Source organism: Phaethon aethereus (assembly GCF_964289735.1).
Source record: "Phaethon aethereus genome assembly, chromosome: 10".
In the NCBI taxonomy this organism is placed as follows: Eukaryota; Metazoa; Chordata; class Aves; order Phaethontiformes; family Phaethontidae; genus Phaethon; species Phaethon aethereus.
In genome coordinates, this window is record NC_138586.1 from 904,368 (window position 1) to 922,777 (window position 18,410).

At 49.3% G+C, this 18,410-nt stretch overlaps 1 protein-coding gene across 1 annotated transcript; it reads left to right on the top strand.

Annotated features, from left to right (window-relative positions):
* The first annotated feature begins 644 nt into the window (after positions 1-644).
* LOC309408206 (H(+)/Cl(-) exchange transporter 5) lies at positions 645-15,214 on the top strand. The gene is made up of 11 exons (XM_082003992.1): positions 645-764; positions 2,236-2,335; positions 3,837-4,021; positions 4,613-4,735; positions 5,241-5,447; positions 6,425-6,505; positions 7,401-7,943; positions 9,130-9,316; positions 10,727-11,125; positions 13,493-13,709; positions 14,553-15,214. The coding sequence occupies exons 1-11, from the start codon at positions 657-659 to the stop codon at positions 14,641-14,643; spliced, it is 2,241 nt and encodes a 746-aa protein (XP_081860118.1). The 5' UTR covers positions 645-656; the 3' UTR covers positions 14,644-15,214.
* The last annotated feature ends 3,196 nt before the right edge of the window (positions 15,215-18,410 follow it).

Consider the following 18,410-nt stretch of genomic DNA (forward strand, 5'->3'; position numbering starts at 1 on the left):
CATTGTTTTCCATGGTCTGGAGCAGGTTAGACAGAAGGCTGAGTAGTTTGGCCGAGGTTTCACCTGAAGGGAGGCTGCAAGCCCCCATTTTGTTCTGCTTTCTGCTTTTCAGGCCCTCCTTGCTCCCCGCAGCGATGGGGGGTCAGATACTTTTCTTCCCGTCTCCCTCCTGCCGTTCCCGCTTTCGTCTTCACTAGACCCACCTGGGACTCCCTTCGGCTCTGCTGGGGGTCTCGAATATGCACCTTCTCCTCTCCCTTTCCCCTCTGCTTTCCTCAAACGGCAAAAGTTCTCAATTTAGGGAAAAGTTAACATCTAGATGCTAGTGTTGATTTACTTTGCTGGTTCCTGAACAGTCGTTTCCAGGAATGACCCCATCTCTACGTGAACTGCCGGAGCTGGGGAAGGGCATACCCGCGCTGCCCAGGTCACCCGGGAGGCTTGTTGGCATGTTTAGCTCAAGGAACAGCTCATTAGGTGTTTGCTTCCACTGAAATCTGTGGTTTTCCCACGAAGGTAGTGTTTTGGTGATTTTTTTGTTTGTTTGTTTGTTTTGTTTTCTCTTCCTAAAAAGGGGGGAAAACTAAGAAATGCTCAATTTTTCTCCCCCAGGATTTTCCTCGTATAATGGAGGAGGGATGAACGGCACAAGTACAATGATGGATTTCCTGGAGGAACCTCTTCCTGGTGTGGGGACCTACGAAGATTTTAACACTATAGATTGGGTGCGAGAGAAGTCCAGGGACCGGGACAGGCACAGAGAGGTAAAATTTCTTACTACTCCTTGCTGGCCCTGAAGGCAGAATAATTAACTTGCTAGAGCTAATCTCAGTTCTGATTGCCAGCCTGGGCAGGCACTTGCTGGAGGGACGCCTAGGATGGAGGGCTTGCCTGTAGGATGGGAACCAAGAGCCTCTCCATAGGATCTCTAGTTTGAGGAAAAGAAGCGCTAAATTGAACGTGTGGCAGTTTATCCATTGCTACTTCTCTTCTGAGGGCTTTTATTTAGAAAGCTTTAGTGGATTTCTGATACGCATCGTAAAAGCCTTTAATGGCACATTTTCTTATGCCGTGTTAAACTTGCTCGACTCCGAAGCATAGCAAGGCCTGCGCTCCTACTCCTGGAAGGTGCGTGCGTTATCTGGAAGAATTCCATCGCTATTGCATGGTTTATAATGGAAGAATCCAAGCACCCATTTAGCAGTTCTAGTCATGATCAGTGTGGCCTTTGAAAGACAAAAAGCCAGAGGGGGAAAAAAAACAGACAGCCATTCAGGCAGAAAGGATTCTTACTTTATTTATTCCTCATTTAGTGAGTATTAGTTGTTTGCATCAGCATGCCTTTTTATCTGGGAATAATCGTGGTGTACTGGAATGTTTCCCTGGGAAGAGGCAGCCGGGGTAATCGGGGCGCACAAGAGCTGTTCTGTCACCCTTTTGTTCGCCTGTCAAGAGCACTGAGACTGACAGGCTTCAGCCGTCCCTGCCAGGCAGCCCAGGGCCAGGAGCTCACCCTCCTGGGGCATCTTGGATGGGGCTGGGTCCCCCTTTCCAGTGCCACCAGCACAGCCTGGTTCCCAGCCTGACCGTCCCTCTGCGTGGGTATTAAACCCGCGACCCGCCTTGTGTCCGGCTGAGCCGCGCTTGGCCGAGTCTCCGCTGCTCCAAGCAACGTCTGGTTGGTGTTACAGGCGTCGAGGCGGTAGCTGGAGCGTGTGAAACGCTGGTGACAGCTTCTGTTTGCCCTCACAGCTGGTGGGTGCCGACCCCCGTCCGACGGTACCGATCAATTGCCGGGCGCAAAGTGCTGGGACGGTTTCTGCTGTTCAGGTTCACTTGTGGCATCAGGATGTTGGTCGCTTGCTGTTGCTAACAAGGAGTGGCTTTAAGAGATTAAGGGATGAATTGTATCTTGGTTTTATGCAGAAGGCGCCTAGGAGGAAAGCGCTACTTGAATATTTTCTTTTTTTCCTGGGAAAAACGGGAGTATCCTTGATGCATTCTTGTACATCTCCTAACCAGAACTGCATTTGCTGGACCAGCAGTCTGTAAAAGACACTGCCTGATACTTTTTTCTCTCACCCTTCAAAGCAGAGTATGTCATGATAGCTGTTGTTTTGAATGCTAGGGGCTATCTTCCACTAACAACGTCACCATGTAGTTTTTAGAGCGCTCACACCACGGTAGATCAGTGTCTTAACAGGTCGTTGTTTCTTTTTTACAAAACTTTTCTAGATCACCAGCAGAAGTAAAGAGTCCACCTGGGCACTGATACACAGCGTCAGCGATGCCTTTTCTGGCTGGTTGTTGATGCTTCTCATTGGGCTGTTGGCAGGTAAGAGCAAACCTCATTTTAAACCTCAGTCCTGGTTCTGCACCGCAGCATCAGCAGCGATTCCTCCCGCAAACGCCGGCAGATCGCGGGGGCAGGAGGGCTTGGCCCCGGAGCAAGGGCTGTGCCAGGGGCTGCGCTCACGTTGATGGCTCTGCCGCTGCTTTGCAGTTCACGGAGGATTATTCTTAAATGCTTTGAGGCCGTGTTTCTGTAAACACACAGCTACAAAATTGAGACTGAAAGCTGTCCTAGACACTGGATCTGCTGCTGGTACAGAGCTCTGAAATAAAAAAAAAAAAAAAAATTCGTCAAAGCAGAGCTGATCAAAATGCTGGGTCAGAGGCGAGTGTCATGCTGTACATCACCTCTGCTGAACACTCTTCGAGGATGCTGGAGAAGTTAATGCCAGGGACTGCTAGCAAGATTTTCTGCTTTTTTTCTTTCCTACTATACTCAGATATAAAAAGTGAGAGGTGTTTCTTGGGAGGCCAGGCTTCTTTGAGGTTGACTGGCTGAGACCTTTTAAATGACTTCAGAAGCAAACTTTGGTCCCAGCGCAGCAGAAGTAAATCAGTTGGATACAGATCTTCCCGATAGAAAGCAGCTAAGCATTCATCATGAGGGATGAAATTAAATCTTCTGTTAATATTTACATAGGAAAGCTGCTAGCCAGTTTTTCATTAACTGGAGATTTGCTAAATGTTTATTGCTGCCTCTGGAGCTAGTGCTAGCACTGGCTCATACAGATCAGAGGTCTCTGTTCCTGGCCTCTGTGTTGATGTGTCATTTCAGTTGAGAACAGAGCTGATTGCAGCATTTGTCTTTGGGGATTATAGGAGTTATTCTTAACAGAAAAATAAGAAATTGCTTGAAGAATCCCCTTTTAAAATCTGAATTAGTTTCTGTACTGGCTCTCTGTTTGCTTTGTTTCACTTGGCACAGCTGTAACCTTCCCCTCCTTTTCTTTCTTTTTTTTTTTTTCTAAATTGGGATTGGAAATGTTTTCTCCAAATTCAAAGTTATTCCTGTCACAGTATTAGCGTTGTTAGTGTAACTCCTGGATTCCAGCTCTTGCGCTGGAGACTGGTGACACGTTTTGTTTGCGTCCTCCAGAAATGCGATATGTCCCGCCCTGCCTCTCAGACTACTTGCTGTGCTATATTTAATAAGCGCTCTTTCAGCGTAATTGAGAATTAATTGCTAGTGATGGAGCGTGGGTTTGAACGCAGTCTGCGCTGGTCAGCCTTTGAAATATTATTTGGCATGCTGTGTTTCCTGACATACTCTTTTTTTTATATATATACACACACACACATATATACTTAAGCAAATCTTCCCATTTAGCACTCCATAGAATAAAAGTTAATTGTAGGCAAAAATATCAGCACTGCTCTATTTGTTGGTAAGGGAGTCAAAAATTAGTAGGGCAGGCTGTAGCCTTCAGGTATTTGAGTCTGCATAAGGTGATTAATAAATTTTGGGGTTTTTTTCCTTAAACTAGGTTCCTTAGCGGGTCTGATAGACATTTCTGCCCACTGGATGACAGATTTGAAAGAAGGAGTGTGTTTAGCAGGCTTCTGGTTTAACCATGAACACTGCTGCTGGAAATCCAACACAACCTTTACAGACAGAGACAAGTGTCCCGAGTGGAAGAGCTGGTCCCAGCTGATCCTCGGCCACGGAGAGGTGACGTGTGCCTACTGCTGTTTTTGCTGCCGAATGTCCCGTTTCCCCAGCCCGCATCGCCCCTTGCTAGTGATCGGGGTGTGAGACGCACGCGCAAGCTCTGGGTGGTTCAGCGGTTTGACATTCATCGTTGGGGTCTTCCAAGGGCGTAAATAACTCAAACAAGTTACTTAAGTGTTGTCCTCAGAGGGGATGGGGGAAAGCAAAACACTGACACGTTTACAAGTATGGTGTTTTAGTCACGCTTCTGAGACTTGCTGTTTGGAGGATATTTTGCCCGTGAACGTTTTAGAGGAATGCCAGACCGGCTCAAGAGCAGCCTGCTTGACTGGGACACCACTTATCCCAGTACCAAGCTACTTGTGTGCCTTGTTTGCGATTTTATAATGGTCTTTGGAGAGACGATTGCTTCATATCCCCATAACCCAGCAAATGTAACTTGTGCTTGAAACCTCGCTTTCCTTCTCGTCATTTTTGGTGGATAACTGTGTGTGAGATTACCTGCTATTTCTGTGCGCGTGCTTCGGCACACAGGTTCGATGCGATCTCGGTTGAAACGGTCTAATTTGGGTAAATTTCTCTGCATTTCAGGGGGCTTTTGCATATATTCTCAACTACTTCATGTACGTTATCTGGGCCTTGTTATTCTCCCTTCTTGCTGTGTTACTTGTGAAGGGGTTTGCTCCTTATGCCTGTGGCTCAGGGATCCCAGAGGTGAGTGAGAATGAAAGTGGGTTGGGGTTTTTAAGGTGGGGTAGGGGTCCACCATCCAAAGATTATGCATGCCTGCTAGGGAATAATAATTTCTTGCAATTTAGATGGTGGCTTAATATATGGGCTTTTTTCTAAACTATTCCTGAAACACATCTTAAGCACTTAAGTGTCCGTGCAGTCCCTTTTTTTAAAAAAAAAAAAAAAGTTTTGGCATTTACTGCAGGAGGTATGAACAAAAGCACGCCGTTTGTGTAGGACAGGCTACAAAAGCTAGCCTGGGGTTTTTCTTCAGGGGTAGTGGCCCTGAAGGGAGGACTGAAACGGCTGTTTCTGCCTTTGCACAGAGACATATTTGTGCCAACTCTACATCACTTTTGATAACTGGGGGGGTGCTCTGAAAGCTCTAGGGGAAAGTTGGGGCCAGGATCAGGAGCGCCTAGTAAAACAGGAGCTCTGACCAGGGCTTGAATGAAAGCCTGTAGAGCTTTGTGTGCTTGACTTCCAGATCAAAACTATCTTAAGTGGTTTCATCATTAGAGGCTACCTGGGCAAGTGGACGCTGATCATCAAAACCATCACCTTAGTGTTGGCGGTGTCCTCTGGGCTGAGCCTGGGCAAAGAGGGGCCCCTGGTGCACGTCGCCTGCTGCTGTGGAAACATCTTGTGTCACCTCTTCACCAAATACAGGAAGAACGAAGCGAAGCGCAGAGAGGTACGGAGAGACACTGCAAACTGCTGAGGACGTGTGGGGAGACTGGTGGGTCTGGTGCTTTGCGCTGAATGTGAATTGTTCTGTTTTGGCATGTTCTCGGGGTGCCTCAGCGCAACGCCTAGCCGGGGCAAAAGCCGTCTCCGTTAGGAAGTGACACCAGAGCATCTCCCCAGCACAGACCATCGCCTCCTTGGTGATGGGATGGCTCTAACCTGCTGCGGACCCAGTTCCACAGTGCTTGTTTGCCATGCAGCTCCATAAGCTCTGTTGGGACTGTTTGAGGGACCTGGACTTGGCCGTAGGAGTAGGATGAAGGGCTTTGCTGTCCGGGAACCAAAGTTCTTGGTGTAAGAACCAAACTAAGACCTAATGTGGAGCTCATGAGTGTTTCCTCACAGTGCTGTAAGGCTTTTCTCTGGACAGGTTGCTGGAGAACAGTTAATGTGAGATGCGTAGTGTCACATTGGCCGGTTTATGTTCTGCTAAACCAAATCTGACAGAATCCATGCAGTGGGCTGGCAGGGTTTTGGGTGGCCCCACGGCACCCCTAGTTACACTGTGTTACCCTCTTCTGAGAAACAGTATGAATATGAGGCGGGCAAACATGGCAAAAGTCAGTGGGCTCTGGGAGGCGGAATTACTGCTCTTCTGGCTTACTGGAGCTTTATCTAAGGTGAAGGCATAGCACAAAATCAGCGGAAACAGGAGGAGGTAACTGCCAGCGATGCTGCTTCTACTAAGTTGGGGGTGGGACTGTTGAAATGCTAACACCAATGTTTTTGTAGCTACTTGCAGCCCTTTGCCCTGGGGAATTCTCTCACTCCATCGTTTCCCTGCTGTCTTTAAAACAGCTCAGACCCTGGCTTACTGTGCACTCACTGGAGATAAAGATTGTACAAATTGAAGCAGAGACAAACAGAAAAAGAGGGGAGGTTTGGGGGCTGAAAAGGTCTAACTGTCCTTGGTTTCTCTCTTAGGTTTTATCAGCAGCCGCAGCTGCTGGTGTGTCTGTAGCTTTTGGTGCACCGATCGGAGGAGTGCTCTTTAGTCTGGAAGAGGTAACATCAGCATTTTCTATTAGCTCTTGGCGACCTGTTTTATTGCAAGAACTGACCTCGCTGGTTTAAAAATACAGTCCACTCCTAACTGCTTGGGTGTGGAAAGGAGACCCTGTTGCATACTGATTGGTGGTGTATTTACGAGGCCAAGCAACCTAAAAGCTTTTTGGGGTTTCAGGTAATTCTTACGAATACTGGAGAATTTATTTTGGATGATGTCTATCTGTAGCTTTGCAATAAATCTGTTGGTTTCCACTGGTCTGCCTGTGCTCAGCAACACTGACTGCTCACAGCCACAGCCTCTGTCACGTTTTCCACGTCGCCTTTCTCCTGACCACGCTGTCCCAGTGTACCTGGGAACAAACTTACCCGGCTTATCAAACCCCTCTTCTTCCCAAGGAACTTCTAATCCTTGTTCTTTTGATCCAGACATGAAATGGATCACCGCCGCTTGCTTCAGGGCTTAGCTGAGAGGAATGGGATGGTTTTGCTCAGCTGAGCCCTAGTTGCGGTGGCAGCTATGGCAAGCGCTGCTGTTTGGCACTTCTGGGCTTTGCAGAGCATGCAAGGCAAATAGTTCTCCAGATTCAGCTCACAGCTGATTTGTAACAGCTTTTGTTATCCGAGTAAGCCGCCTCCACTTCAGGGATCACAGAGAGCACGTGCTGCACTGGAAGTATGCAGGCCAGGACCCATCCCGGTCATTGCAATCCGCATTGAACGGGAGCTCAGAAAAAAGCCTGGGGTGCTTGGCTGGAGAGGAGGGTACGTAGCCAGGGCACATCGATCTCAGTCCTTGCCGTTACCTCATGCAGTGGTGGTTTTGTTACTGGGCAGCCATCGGTGTGGTGACAAGTGTTGAAGTGACCGAATCTGCTTTGGTTTTCCTTTTTAGGTCAGTTACTACTTTCCTCTCAAGACGCTGTGGCGCTCCTTCTTCGCGGCTCTGGTCGCTGCCTTTACCCTGCGCTCCATCAACCCTTTTGGGAACAGCCGCCTGGTTCTCTTCTACGTGGAGTTTCACATGCCGTGGCATCTTCTGGAGCTTGTGCCATTCATCCTTTTGGGAATATTTGGTGGGCTTTGGGGAGCTTTCTTCATTCGCAGCAACATTGCCTGGTGCAGGCGACGCAAGACGACCAAGCTTGGTAAATACCCGGTGCTGGAGGTATTTGTAGTGACTGCGATCACAGCCGTTCTGGCCTTCCCCAACGAGTACACCAGGATGAGCACCAGCGAGCTGATTTCTGAGCTCTTCAACGACTGTGGGATTTTGGACTCATCCAAGCTCTGCGAGTACGTGAACGATTTCAACAGCACCAAAGGGGATGACCTGCCAGACCGAGCTGCTGGCCCAGGGGTCTACACCGCCATGTGGCAGCTGGCTTTGGCCCTTATAATGAAAGTCTTCATCACGATCTTCACCTTTGGCATGAAGGTGGGAATGGCCTGTAAAGGAGCTCACGTTCTCCTCATCCTCTGCAGGAACCCCACATCTTAGAGTTTTATTTGCTCAATAAACAGACGTGTTTTCCTTCCCCAGCTCTGTTAAAGAAGGGGCCAAGGTGATAGACTGCAGTTATTTGTTCCGGTGCTCGTAACAGGGCAGTAGAAACCTTTTTGTCTGTGGGCGCCAGATGCAGTCACTGAAGCTGGTGTCTCAGGGCTTTGTGTCCTGTTTTCGAAACGCGGGATGCTTCTAAATTGTCCTGCCTTAAGCCTTTTTGAGATAGATAGATAGATAGATATATGCAATATATATGCGATAGCTAATTGCAAAGCAATCGATACCTTAATTTGTAAATGCTTACTTATCATAGCTTGGTCAGGTGGTTTTGAACTTGGTGGGAGCCGCCCGAGCTGCAGATGTACTGCCTAGGTCTGAGCTTTCCTGCAGCGGGGTTCAGCAGGTGGAGCTGAGCATCCCCCACTGCCCCCCAGTCCTTGAGTGCTCTGTCCAGAAAGGTGACCCCACCACAGAGGTTTGGACGTCATTGTTGCTGTGAGGTGGTCGCTGGCGTTCAAGGGCAAGCATCCAGTCTGTGGGAAAGATAGATGCGTGAGAAAGCTGTATGACAAATGTGTAAAGGAAAGGGGAGGAGATTCTCTGACTTCAAAGAACAGGAGCTTTCGGAGTCTTGGAACAGCTGAAGTGCAGAGGTGATGCTTGCCGGCAGCAGCTCTGCTGGGTGTCACTTGTGCTGTGTGTGCTAATTCCAGGCACCCTCATTTTCACGGTGGAGTTTGAATTTCTGCCAGGGAAGAAGGGTGATTTGGCTCCAGTATGTGAAGCCAGAGGAGTGGGGAAATCCCGTGCATGCAATAAACTCATACAGGTGAAGCTTTGTTACGTGCTCTCGGGAAATAAGCATTTGAAAAAAGCTTGTTCTGCTCCACACTAACCTCATGTGTGGCTGTTTCTCCCCTTCAGAAAGGAGTAAACTCAAACTCTGTCGCAGATGCTTTAGAGCATGAGGGTGCAGGAAGGGCAGAGGTGATAGACCAAGGCATCCTTGCCAGTTTTGACTTCAGCGTAACCTCTAACTCAGTCCTGTTTCGAGCTTCTGTCACTAGTCTTTGAAATGTCTGGGGGATGGCGCATTTACTGACGCATGTTTTCACAGGTCCCTTCGGGTCTCTTCATCCCCAGCATGGCGGTGGGTGCTATAGCCGGCAGGTTGCTCGGAGTAGCCGTGGAGCAGCTGGCCTATTACCACCACGACTGGGCCATCTTCAGTGGCTGGTGCAGTCAAGGAGCTGACTGCATCACTCCTGGCCTCTACGCGATGGTTGGGGCTGCAGCGTGTCTAGGTAAGCAAGACATCTTTTGAAGTCCAAACTGTGGTTTGGGTCTTGGTTGGCCACGTGAAGAAGTGTACAAGTGAAATGCTGCTGCTGTTCTCGCAGTCCATAGAAGAAGGTTCATCTCAAGAACAGGAGTCTTTGTAGTGGAATATGCAACGTGTTTCTCATCCTGTCGGCATTCTTTTGCTGGCACCAACCGATCGTTGGTCGTGACAGGTTTCGTGGGGAGTCTCCTGAATGGGCAGCTAGAACAAATGAGACTGGCCGGGGACTTTAAATTTTCCTGTGGGGTTTTAATTCATTTTATTTCCTGTCCTGTCCTTAAATCTTATGATGCAACTCTTCAAGTGCTCTGTTTTTCGGTAACGCTTCTTCCTCTTGGCTGAATTTGAGAAATTGAGTGCACGTGGCTGAACTTCACTTTCACCATGATTCCCAATCCTCTCCTCCACAGAATAATATGTTTAACTCTTAATGGACTGCTTTATTGTATCAGGAGAATCTCTCATTTCAGGAACAATAAAAGCATGCTACTAAAACCCATCTTTGATCTTTTTAAAAGGGATACACCTTTTTGTTTGCATGTAATTGATGAAAAATAAATATGATTCCGCTTCATTCACTGTTCTGTTTACCACTGGACAGTACTAAAGGGTATGTGCCCCTGTGGGAGATGGTTATTGGACCAAAACTCGTATAGCATATTTGGGAGTAGCTTTGGGCCTCGAATCTCAAAAGCTTAATTACAATATGTCGAGACAAAATGCTGTTATAAAAAAAATGATGTCAGTATTTAAGATGACTCACCTATTTTCTCTTGAAATGCCTTAACTGTTTTAATATTGAAAACCTGCAAAAGTGTAACGAACAGTAGTCAAAATGTCTGGCTGCAAGCTGGCAAACTTGAGAGGTAAGTTGCCTGAAGCCCTTGCCATTAGGGTAATTAATGGCAGTAACCCGAGGATGTCAGGATGATGCTTGCCTTTTGCGTACAGCCTGTCAGAGATCGTGCTTCATGCATCTGCCTACGGAGGTGTGTGTAAGGCCCTTCTGTGGCATTCGGGCTATTTTGCAGCCAGCTAAGTAACACGAGAGAAAGCTAGCCGTCTTCAGAGGCTGCTTCGGACTTCAGGGAAAGACCCATCAAAAACATGTACAAAGCCTTACAAGCCAGCCCATAGCACAACATTCTGAAAGGGACGGATGGTTTCAGTGCTGCGTTCTGCTTGCGTTTGGCTTCTGCTGCAATGCTGAATGCGATGTAGGAGTCCAACAGTACAACCTCTGGCTGATACAAGACCTTCTCTGGGTATGTTGGCAGAGGACAGCTGTATCAAACCTCAGAACAGCTCCCCTGCCTGGAAACCCTCAAAACTGCCTGTTCATGTCATCTGTCTTCCTGTGTTCTGTTTGCAGGTGGGGTGACCCGAATGACTGTGTCGCTAGTGGTCATTATGTTTGAGCTCACTGGTGGACTGGAATACATCGTTCCTCTGATGGCAGCAGCAATGACCAGCAAGTGGGTGGCTGATGCTATCGGGCGGGAAGGTATTTATGATGCCCATATTCGCCTCAACGGATACCCTTTCTTGGAAGCCAAGGAGGAGTTCTCACACAAGACGCTTGCCATGGATGTCATGAGGCCACGAAGGAATGATCCTCCTCTGACTGTCATCACTCAGGACAGCATGACCGTAGAAGATGTTGAGACCATCATCAGTGAAACCACATACAGTGGCTATCCAGTGGTGGTGTCACGGGAGTCACAAAGGCTTGTTGGATTTGTCCTCAGGAGAGACCTCATCATTTCAATTGGTAAGAGGCAAGATACTGCATAGATAATGGTGCCATTAGAGGCCTTAGATGGCACCAGCCGTACTTTACTTGACAAATTTAAACACCCATTAGTGATGGTGGCTGTGCTTACTGGTGCCTGCATCTCCATCCCCGAGCAGCGTGGGCTCTGCATGCGTTGAGTGTGAAGGACAGGATGGCTTGCCCAGTGCAATTAGTATGGCTTTGCCAAATTCATCAACCTTAGGGCACAGTTGTGAAGCATGAGACTTCTTGTCAGCAAGAACTAAGCCTTCCTGACTTTGTGGATGACCGGGCATGGAAAGCTTTCTTAACTGTTAATGTCTCAAACCTTATTTTATTTCATTAAGGAAAAACGTCTGCGTGGTCCATGTAGTGAATGTTGGGTTGCTTCTGAGGTGGTGCTGTCAAACCTACGAATATCGATACTGATGCTAAACTCTTCCATCTCTTTTCACCACTGAAAGCCAGCCTAGTCTTTCACTTATTTCACTTGGGCGTTGGTGGTTGTGAGGCAGGTGGTGTGCAGTGCTGGCAGGACTTGGTAAGCACTGTCCTGGCATCACTCAGATGCAGTTTCAATCTGTGATGTGAGTTGAGCTCCTTTTGGAAACAACATTGCTGTATTATAATTTAGGGTATGTTTAGGTTCCTTTTGCTCTCCACTTTCATAGAAACCTGCAAGTGCTGTTACCCAGCGTGAGACCCGAGCAGGAGTTCTGGTCGTGTTGTCTCTTGCTGGCTTGGGCGAGAGACTGTATGTCTTCTCTTGATGAAGCAGGAGAAATGTGTTAGGGTTGAGGGGTACATGGACATGTAAGTCCTTACAAATTGTGCCTGTGCTGGAGTGAAGATCGGGCATAAGGGTACAGAGCCCCACGCTCTCATGCCAGTTGAGTCCATAGGGTTTCTGTCCAGCTGTAGCTCGGACTCCAAGCATCTCGCTGAGCTTGGGTGAGCTGGAGCTGCTTGCACACTTCTTTACGCCGGCACCCAGCAGAGTTTGTGCAAGCCCTGTGGTGAGCTGGATGGGAGAACTGATCTAGCCGAAAACACATCTCCCCTCCCTTCTCGGTTAGCTCCTGCAGGCCAGTCCCCAATGCTGGCGCAAGGGAGCGGGTGAGAGCATGCTGGCTGGGAGGGGTGGCAGTTACCTTGGTCAAAAGCAGAAAGCAATCGTGGGAACAGCATGATCGTGGAGGATTGAAGACACGTGAGCTCTGCGGCATGTTCTCCAGCACATGATTGAATGCACTGTCTTAGCTCAAGCTTGATGACGTTCTGTGTGGGTGGTGTGAGGGCTTGGTCCTGAGCTAGCCTCGTCCCGTGGCAGAGCTAGAGTAGTTTGTATCATTAACTTGCCCGCAGCTATGAATCAACGCCATGTGTTCCCTCTCTCTTTTAAGGTAAGTGTTCAGTGTCAGTTTTAGGATGTGCAGTACAGTCTTCTGGAGCACGTGGATATTGCTCTCGTTCTTCCGATAAGTATCTGGCCAAAAGCTTATGACAATACGGGATGAAATACAGAAAGTGCATTATCATATTATAATTATGTGCATCGCCTTCCTTCTGTAAGGCTGCTTTGTGGTATGACCGTGAATTCTTGCATTTGTGTTATTCTGAATCTCCAGGGACTCGTCAAAAAAATAATCTTTCCCCAAGATACGCACAGCAATGCGCTGTTGTGTGCCACAGGATGGGATTTAGCTTCTGATGGCCAGCTCCGAATATCCAGTCTGGTGTTTGGGCTGCCAGGCTAGCTCCTGCCTAGTGAGTCTTGGAATGTCAGTATCGAATCGAAGCTGCAGTGTGGCAGATATCCAAGTTGTGCGTGTAGCAGGACTGTAATGCACTAGTGTGAATACCCGAGTGGTGGCAAGCACTGAGGTTTTTTTCTATTCTTGACGCTAGTCACGGGCATAGAGCCTGAGCTGGTAGGCTAAATGCTTAAAAATACTTCTTTAGCTACCCTGCGTGGGACCCAAATTGGTGCCTGATAAAAGTACGAAGCATTTTATCTACCCCCTCTTAAAACTGGGAAGTTAAAGGTCTCAGAACTTGTGTTTACATGGTGTGAGCAAAATGCTGAGATGCATGGCAGCCTTGACGTTAGACAGAGCGCATGCTGGTGTCACCCCTGGGGTGAACCTTTGGACACCTTAGGGTTATGATGTAGTTATTAGAAGATAGGATGGAAACATATCACACCCTCCTTAGGTCATCAGTTGCCTTGAGAAACCGCATGGGTGAAGGGATAGAATGGACTTCTAAAGCCATCCCAGGGTGGGCAGAGAGAGGAAAGGGTAAGCTCCTCAGGTTGGAAAAGGAAAGGAGGGATGATATTAAATCAAGTATTTCGTCCTCCAGAAAATGCCCGGAAGAAGCAGGATGGGATTGTGAGCACTTCAATTATTTATTTCACTGACCACTCTCCTCCGCTGCCTCCAAGCTCCCCCTCTATGCTGAAACTCAGGAGCATCCTGGACCTCAGTCCTTTCACAGTGACAGACCAAACACCTATGGAAATCGTCGTGGATATATTCCGCAAGCTGGGATTGCGCCAGTGCCTGGTTACTCACAACGGGTAAGAACGCCGCAGGCAGAGCCCTGGGGTCCCAGGGTTGCCCATAGACCCGAGACAAAACCTTCTCTCCTTTGTGTGAACGAAGGCCTCTGTGTAGAGCACTGAGCAGTAGCTGGGGCGGTTGTTACCTGGAAAAAAGCAGTTGTGAAACCCCTGAGCCTGCCTCAGCTGAAGCAGTAACATAAAGCCTGTAAGGTGACGACACGGCTCTGCAGGGTGGTGGGTCTCAAATGGATGGAAAGGGCTCACTGCCTCCTCTTGGGTCTGGCCACGCGCATCACGTAACCGATTTCACGTTGGTGTGGATTGGAAGCAGCGTGTTTGGTGAGGTGGGAAGGACTGAGGGCACAGACAGAAACAGAGCGATCCGTTCCCCGAAGCGTGGCACCAGCAGGAATTCTCTCCCTGTTCCCTGCCGTGGTGCATTTGGGCCGGCTGATCTTTTCAGCTCTGCCCGCCGGCTGCGTGGCTCGGCGTCGCTCCCCAGCAGAGGCTCTGCCTAATTCCCTAGTTCCTGGCACACCTTTCAGTGCCTTTCCGCAGAGCTACTGAGAGTACTAGGACTTAAAATGCAGCGCTAGACACTCAGGTTGATCTTTTCGGAGAAGGTGGGTGTTAATAATTATTAATATTTGTCTTTTGGTTACACCCTCCTTACCTTTTTTAGCATAAAGTACTGATAGAGTTTCGGTTGGGGCTCGCGAGCGCCATGCTTCGCGTGGAGCGTCAGTGCTGTGATCCAAAAAGGCGCTTCAATGTCAAATCGCCTGACGTGAAGTGACGTGAGAGCACGGATACCTTCTGTGGGCGTTGGTGCACTAAAAACGTGTTTCTGTTTTTCAGGAAGCTACTCGGGATCATTACCAAAAAGGATGTATTAAAGCACATTGCACAGCTGGCTAACCAGGATCCAGATTCTATACTCTTCAATTAAAGGCAGACTAGTAGGTATTGTGTGTTCAACACAAAAGAAACTTTATAGAAGATCCTGGATATACTTCCCTGTTTTTATTGAGACCATGGAACTGTTTTCAGCGTTTCCTTCTGTGGAGCTGAAGATTTTTTTTTTTTTTTCTACCAGATAACCAATTGCACTACGTAATCTGTGGAACATAATCTTCTTTTTAGAAGAGAAAAAAGAAAAGACTTTATTTACGTTGCTTTTGTGAAGTTCCATTGGAAAGATTCCATGAAGGAGTAAAAGCAAAATGCTGTAGAATTCTATCTCCTCTTCTTATTTTATTTGGACTCTCGTTGCTAACAAGGGGAGGAAGAGACGAGGTCTGTACCTTCAGAAATTGTGAAGAAGGATGATTTTGCACACAGCATTCAGGTGGTGGCAGGAAGATACGGTTGTAACTCAGGGGTGGTGTATTCCCAGTTAGCCACTTGGTAAAAATGAGAACCTTGTGAAGTCAAAATAGAGGGGAGGGGGGGAAAAAAAAATAAATTGGCTAGCTGAGGATGTTTTGCTGAAAGAAGGAAAAAAGAAACCATGAAATCAAACCCCCCAGAAGACCAGATGTCCTTAAAATTGGGCTCAGTTTCTGATTGGGAAGAAGCTTATTTTGATTAATCTTCTGTGAATGTATTTAATTACTCTGATGCTGCCTTGCCAGGAGAACCCTGAGGAGGAGGCAGAGGGAGTTAGCAGTTGTATTCTCATCATGATCCCTTTTTTTTTTTAGATACATGCCTAAGGGTTTCTTCTCCTTGATTGCCCTTGAGCACGTAATTAAAATCGCAAAGGCTGAGTCCTAAGTTATTGCCCCACCTCTACTGCACTTCCCAGTAAACTCGGATCACGTTAGATGTTGCACAACTGACCTCTTCCTCAAGCAGCAGTGTCTTAGGTGGCTGAGGATGTCCTGCTGGAGAGCCCCGCGCCCGGGACGTTTACATGGATGCGTGTGCTGTTCCCCGCTGCTCTCCTCAGCCCCGCACCCAACTCAGGCCCAGATCCTGGCTCTAGGATTGGCACCGCTGCCACTTTGTGTACGTGCACCGCTCGGTGTCTCTCCTTTTGCCAACAACTATGCAATAAAGCCCTTCCTGACCACTGTCAGCCACGTAACTCGTTCCACGTCTCTGCTCCTCGAGTCCCCATCCCAGATCTTATCGAATTATTGTCCGGTTAATAAAATTGTGACCGTTTACTGGAATTTTGAAGGTATATGAATGCTTTCGGAGGTCGATGTTGTTCTTCATGGTTTCAGTCTGTAGCGGACAGCGTTTTCCTGTCCGTGGCCAAGGCTCGTGGGTGGCAGCAGAGCTTCCTCTGGCTCACCACCGAGGCTGCGGGAGGGAGCCAAGCTACTGAGTAATGGCCAAGAATTAAGGAGCGGGGGCTCTGACTCTGCTTCCTGACGGACAAACCTCCGGCTCTCGAGTGGGCGTTGCGCTTTGCGCAGCCTCAGCTGCAGAGGCCGTGGTAAGAACTCCCCTCGTCCCTGCCGACCCAGGCTTGGTGGCAGGAGGTGGTGGGTTGTCCACGTGAGGCTGCTGCCGCTGCCTGAGATAAACCTGTTCCTGGGGGGGAGTGGGGACTCCTGACTAAAGTTGGCTGGAAGTTTGGTGAATCTTAAACTCTCTCAAATATAAAAAAATTCCTCATCTCTACTTGGAGCAGAAACCAGCTTATTTATCTTCCAAAGCCACCCAACAGCGAGTACCTGCTGCGACTGCTTTAACCGGGCAGCGAGGCGATGATGTCTTGAATTCTTGTATAGCTTAAAGCTGAATCAAACCAAGCTGTTACCAATTTCTGCTTAGAAAATAAATGCCTTGACTTTGTCCGTGGTGGTTTTGTGCAGCAGGAGATGGTTGCTGAGTTGAAATAAAGACCGCAGCCTGCACGTAAGTCGCTCACAACTCGAAGTGCTTCGCCTTCTGCCTCGGCCGTGGCTGGCAGCGCGCTTTGCCTGGCAGCAGCAGAAACTGCCTTTAAATGCCTTTTTTTTTTTTTTTCTTGCACTCTTCAGAGAGGGTTGTCCCCCTCTCGCTGGATGGGTGCTCTGCGAGTCTGGGTCTGAGTCCAGGGAAGAGGTGTCCTCGGGAGGCTGGCCTGAGAAAATCCTCCACAGGAAGGTGAGAGTGTGGGAAAACAGCCCTTGGCTTTGTGGGAAAGCCCGCTGGAGCTGGGCTTTAGAGAGGCTCTGCCCGTGGCGCGGGCAGGATTTCGTGTCTTCACGATGCCAAACCAAAGATGGTGACGATGGGCAAGTAAAAGAGAAACGTTGCAATGGTACGGGACCTTTCCTTGCCTCTCGCTCGAGCAGATCTTTCCACTCTTGTTGCTTCGTAGTGTGGAAACTGATGATTTTCCTGCAAATGGGGATGCAGGCTTTAACGGCTGGAGGTCTGGTGCGGTGGGCAGGGCGGAAACAGGAGCGTGGAGTGTGACGTTGTACCTGCTCTCTCTCTGTGCAAAAAAACTGCTGACCCCATTAACCCACATAAACGGTGTCTGTGTAAGGAAAATACTCATTTCTAAGCTGTAGTTGTGTGTGTAGGGAGACTTGCGGCAAAATCACCCGATCGTCGTTACTGCGTTAGCTACAGCAGCGACGCGCTGCGCCCAGAAGGCGAGGCTCGCGCGGGGATTATGCGGGTACAGATGTGTAGCTCTGTCCTGGGGTTGGTGCCTTCCCTTCCCCAGTGGGGTGTGGGTTCGCTGTCTGCTTTTACTGAATCCCTCTAGTTCCTACAAAAAACTAATTTCAACTCTTTCATCAAAAATTCAGCGCAGGGGAGAGACCGTACTCCAGTTGGGTTTTGTTTTTGTTGGGTTTTTTTTTTTTTTTAACTCGAGCGTTTTCTCCGTTATCCCTGATCAACGGTGCCGGCGGGGAAGGGGTTCCCCCGCCCAGGGCGGTTCGCGCCGGTGCGCAGCGTGTCGCCCCGTCCGGTTCTCGCTTTTCCGTTGCGTTATCTTGGGAGCGACTCCAGGAGGAGCCCTGGGTTCCTCTTCGGCGAACAGCTGGTTCCATGCGTTGGAGCTGGAGGCAATCCACGCACTTTACAAATAGCCCCCAGCCTGCGATCTCCTTAGCTACGCGAAAACCGGCGCTGGCGGCGCTGGGCTGAACGGCCGGAGATAAGGCTGGGGCTGCGGCTCTTGGAAGTGCCTCTTTCACCCGTTGCTGAACCCCCCTAAGCCCAGGGGTGAGGCTGGGTGCGAGGAGGCGGCCGGAGGGCACCGTCCTCTTCGCCCTCAGCCAGAAGGGGAGGGGAGCGGGCAGGGGGGCTGCGGTGCCGTGTTTGAGGTACGTTAGTGGGGACCCTCTGGGGCGAGGCTGGGGTGCCTGCTGTCGGCGCCTGCTGCTGCTGCCTCGGCTTTGCCCGCGGGGGAGCTCCCGTCCTCCAAACTCTGCCTTGGTGAAGCGCCGTGGGTAAGGGGGCCCGATGCCGTCCCTTTCCAGCCTGCCCGGTTCCCAGCTGGACTGCGGGGGTGTCCGTGAGGGGTGGGCTTCTGTGGGGTCGGGACTTGCTTTAGCAGCTTTGTCCGGGTGCCCGGGGACGGGCAGGGGCCGCGCTCCCCCGCGCTGCAGGCGGTAGGTACATGGAATTATTTTTCCCTGGTATCTCCAGCCTGTCTCCCTTGGGGAAATAAAGGGGGGAACCGCGTGTCCTTCGTGCACAAGATCTGTGAGCCTGGGTCGAGCTGGCTCAGCTCTTTTCTTTCGCTCCCTCCGCCCGAGG

Coding starts and splice junctions, on each gene's coding strand:
- LOC309408206 (XM_082003992.1), top strand. CDS start 657: ATGATGGATTTCCTGGAGGAACCTCTTCCTGGTGTGGGGACCTACGAA. Junction 2,336..3,836: donor TCTCATTGGGCTGTTGGCAG/GTAAGAGCAAAC, acceptor TCCTTAAACTAG/GTTCCTTAGCGGGTCTGATA. Junction 9,317..10,726: donor TGGGGCTGCAGCGTGTCTAG/GTAAGCAAGACA, acceptor TTCTGTTTGCAG/GTGGGGTGACCCGAATGACT.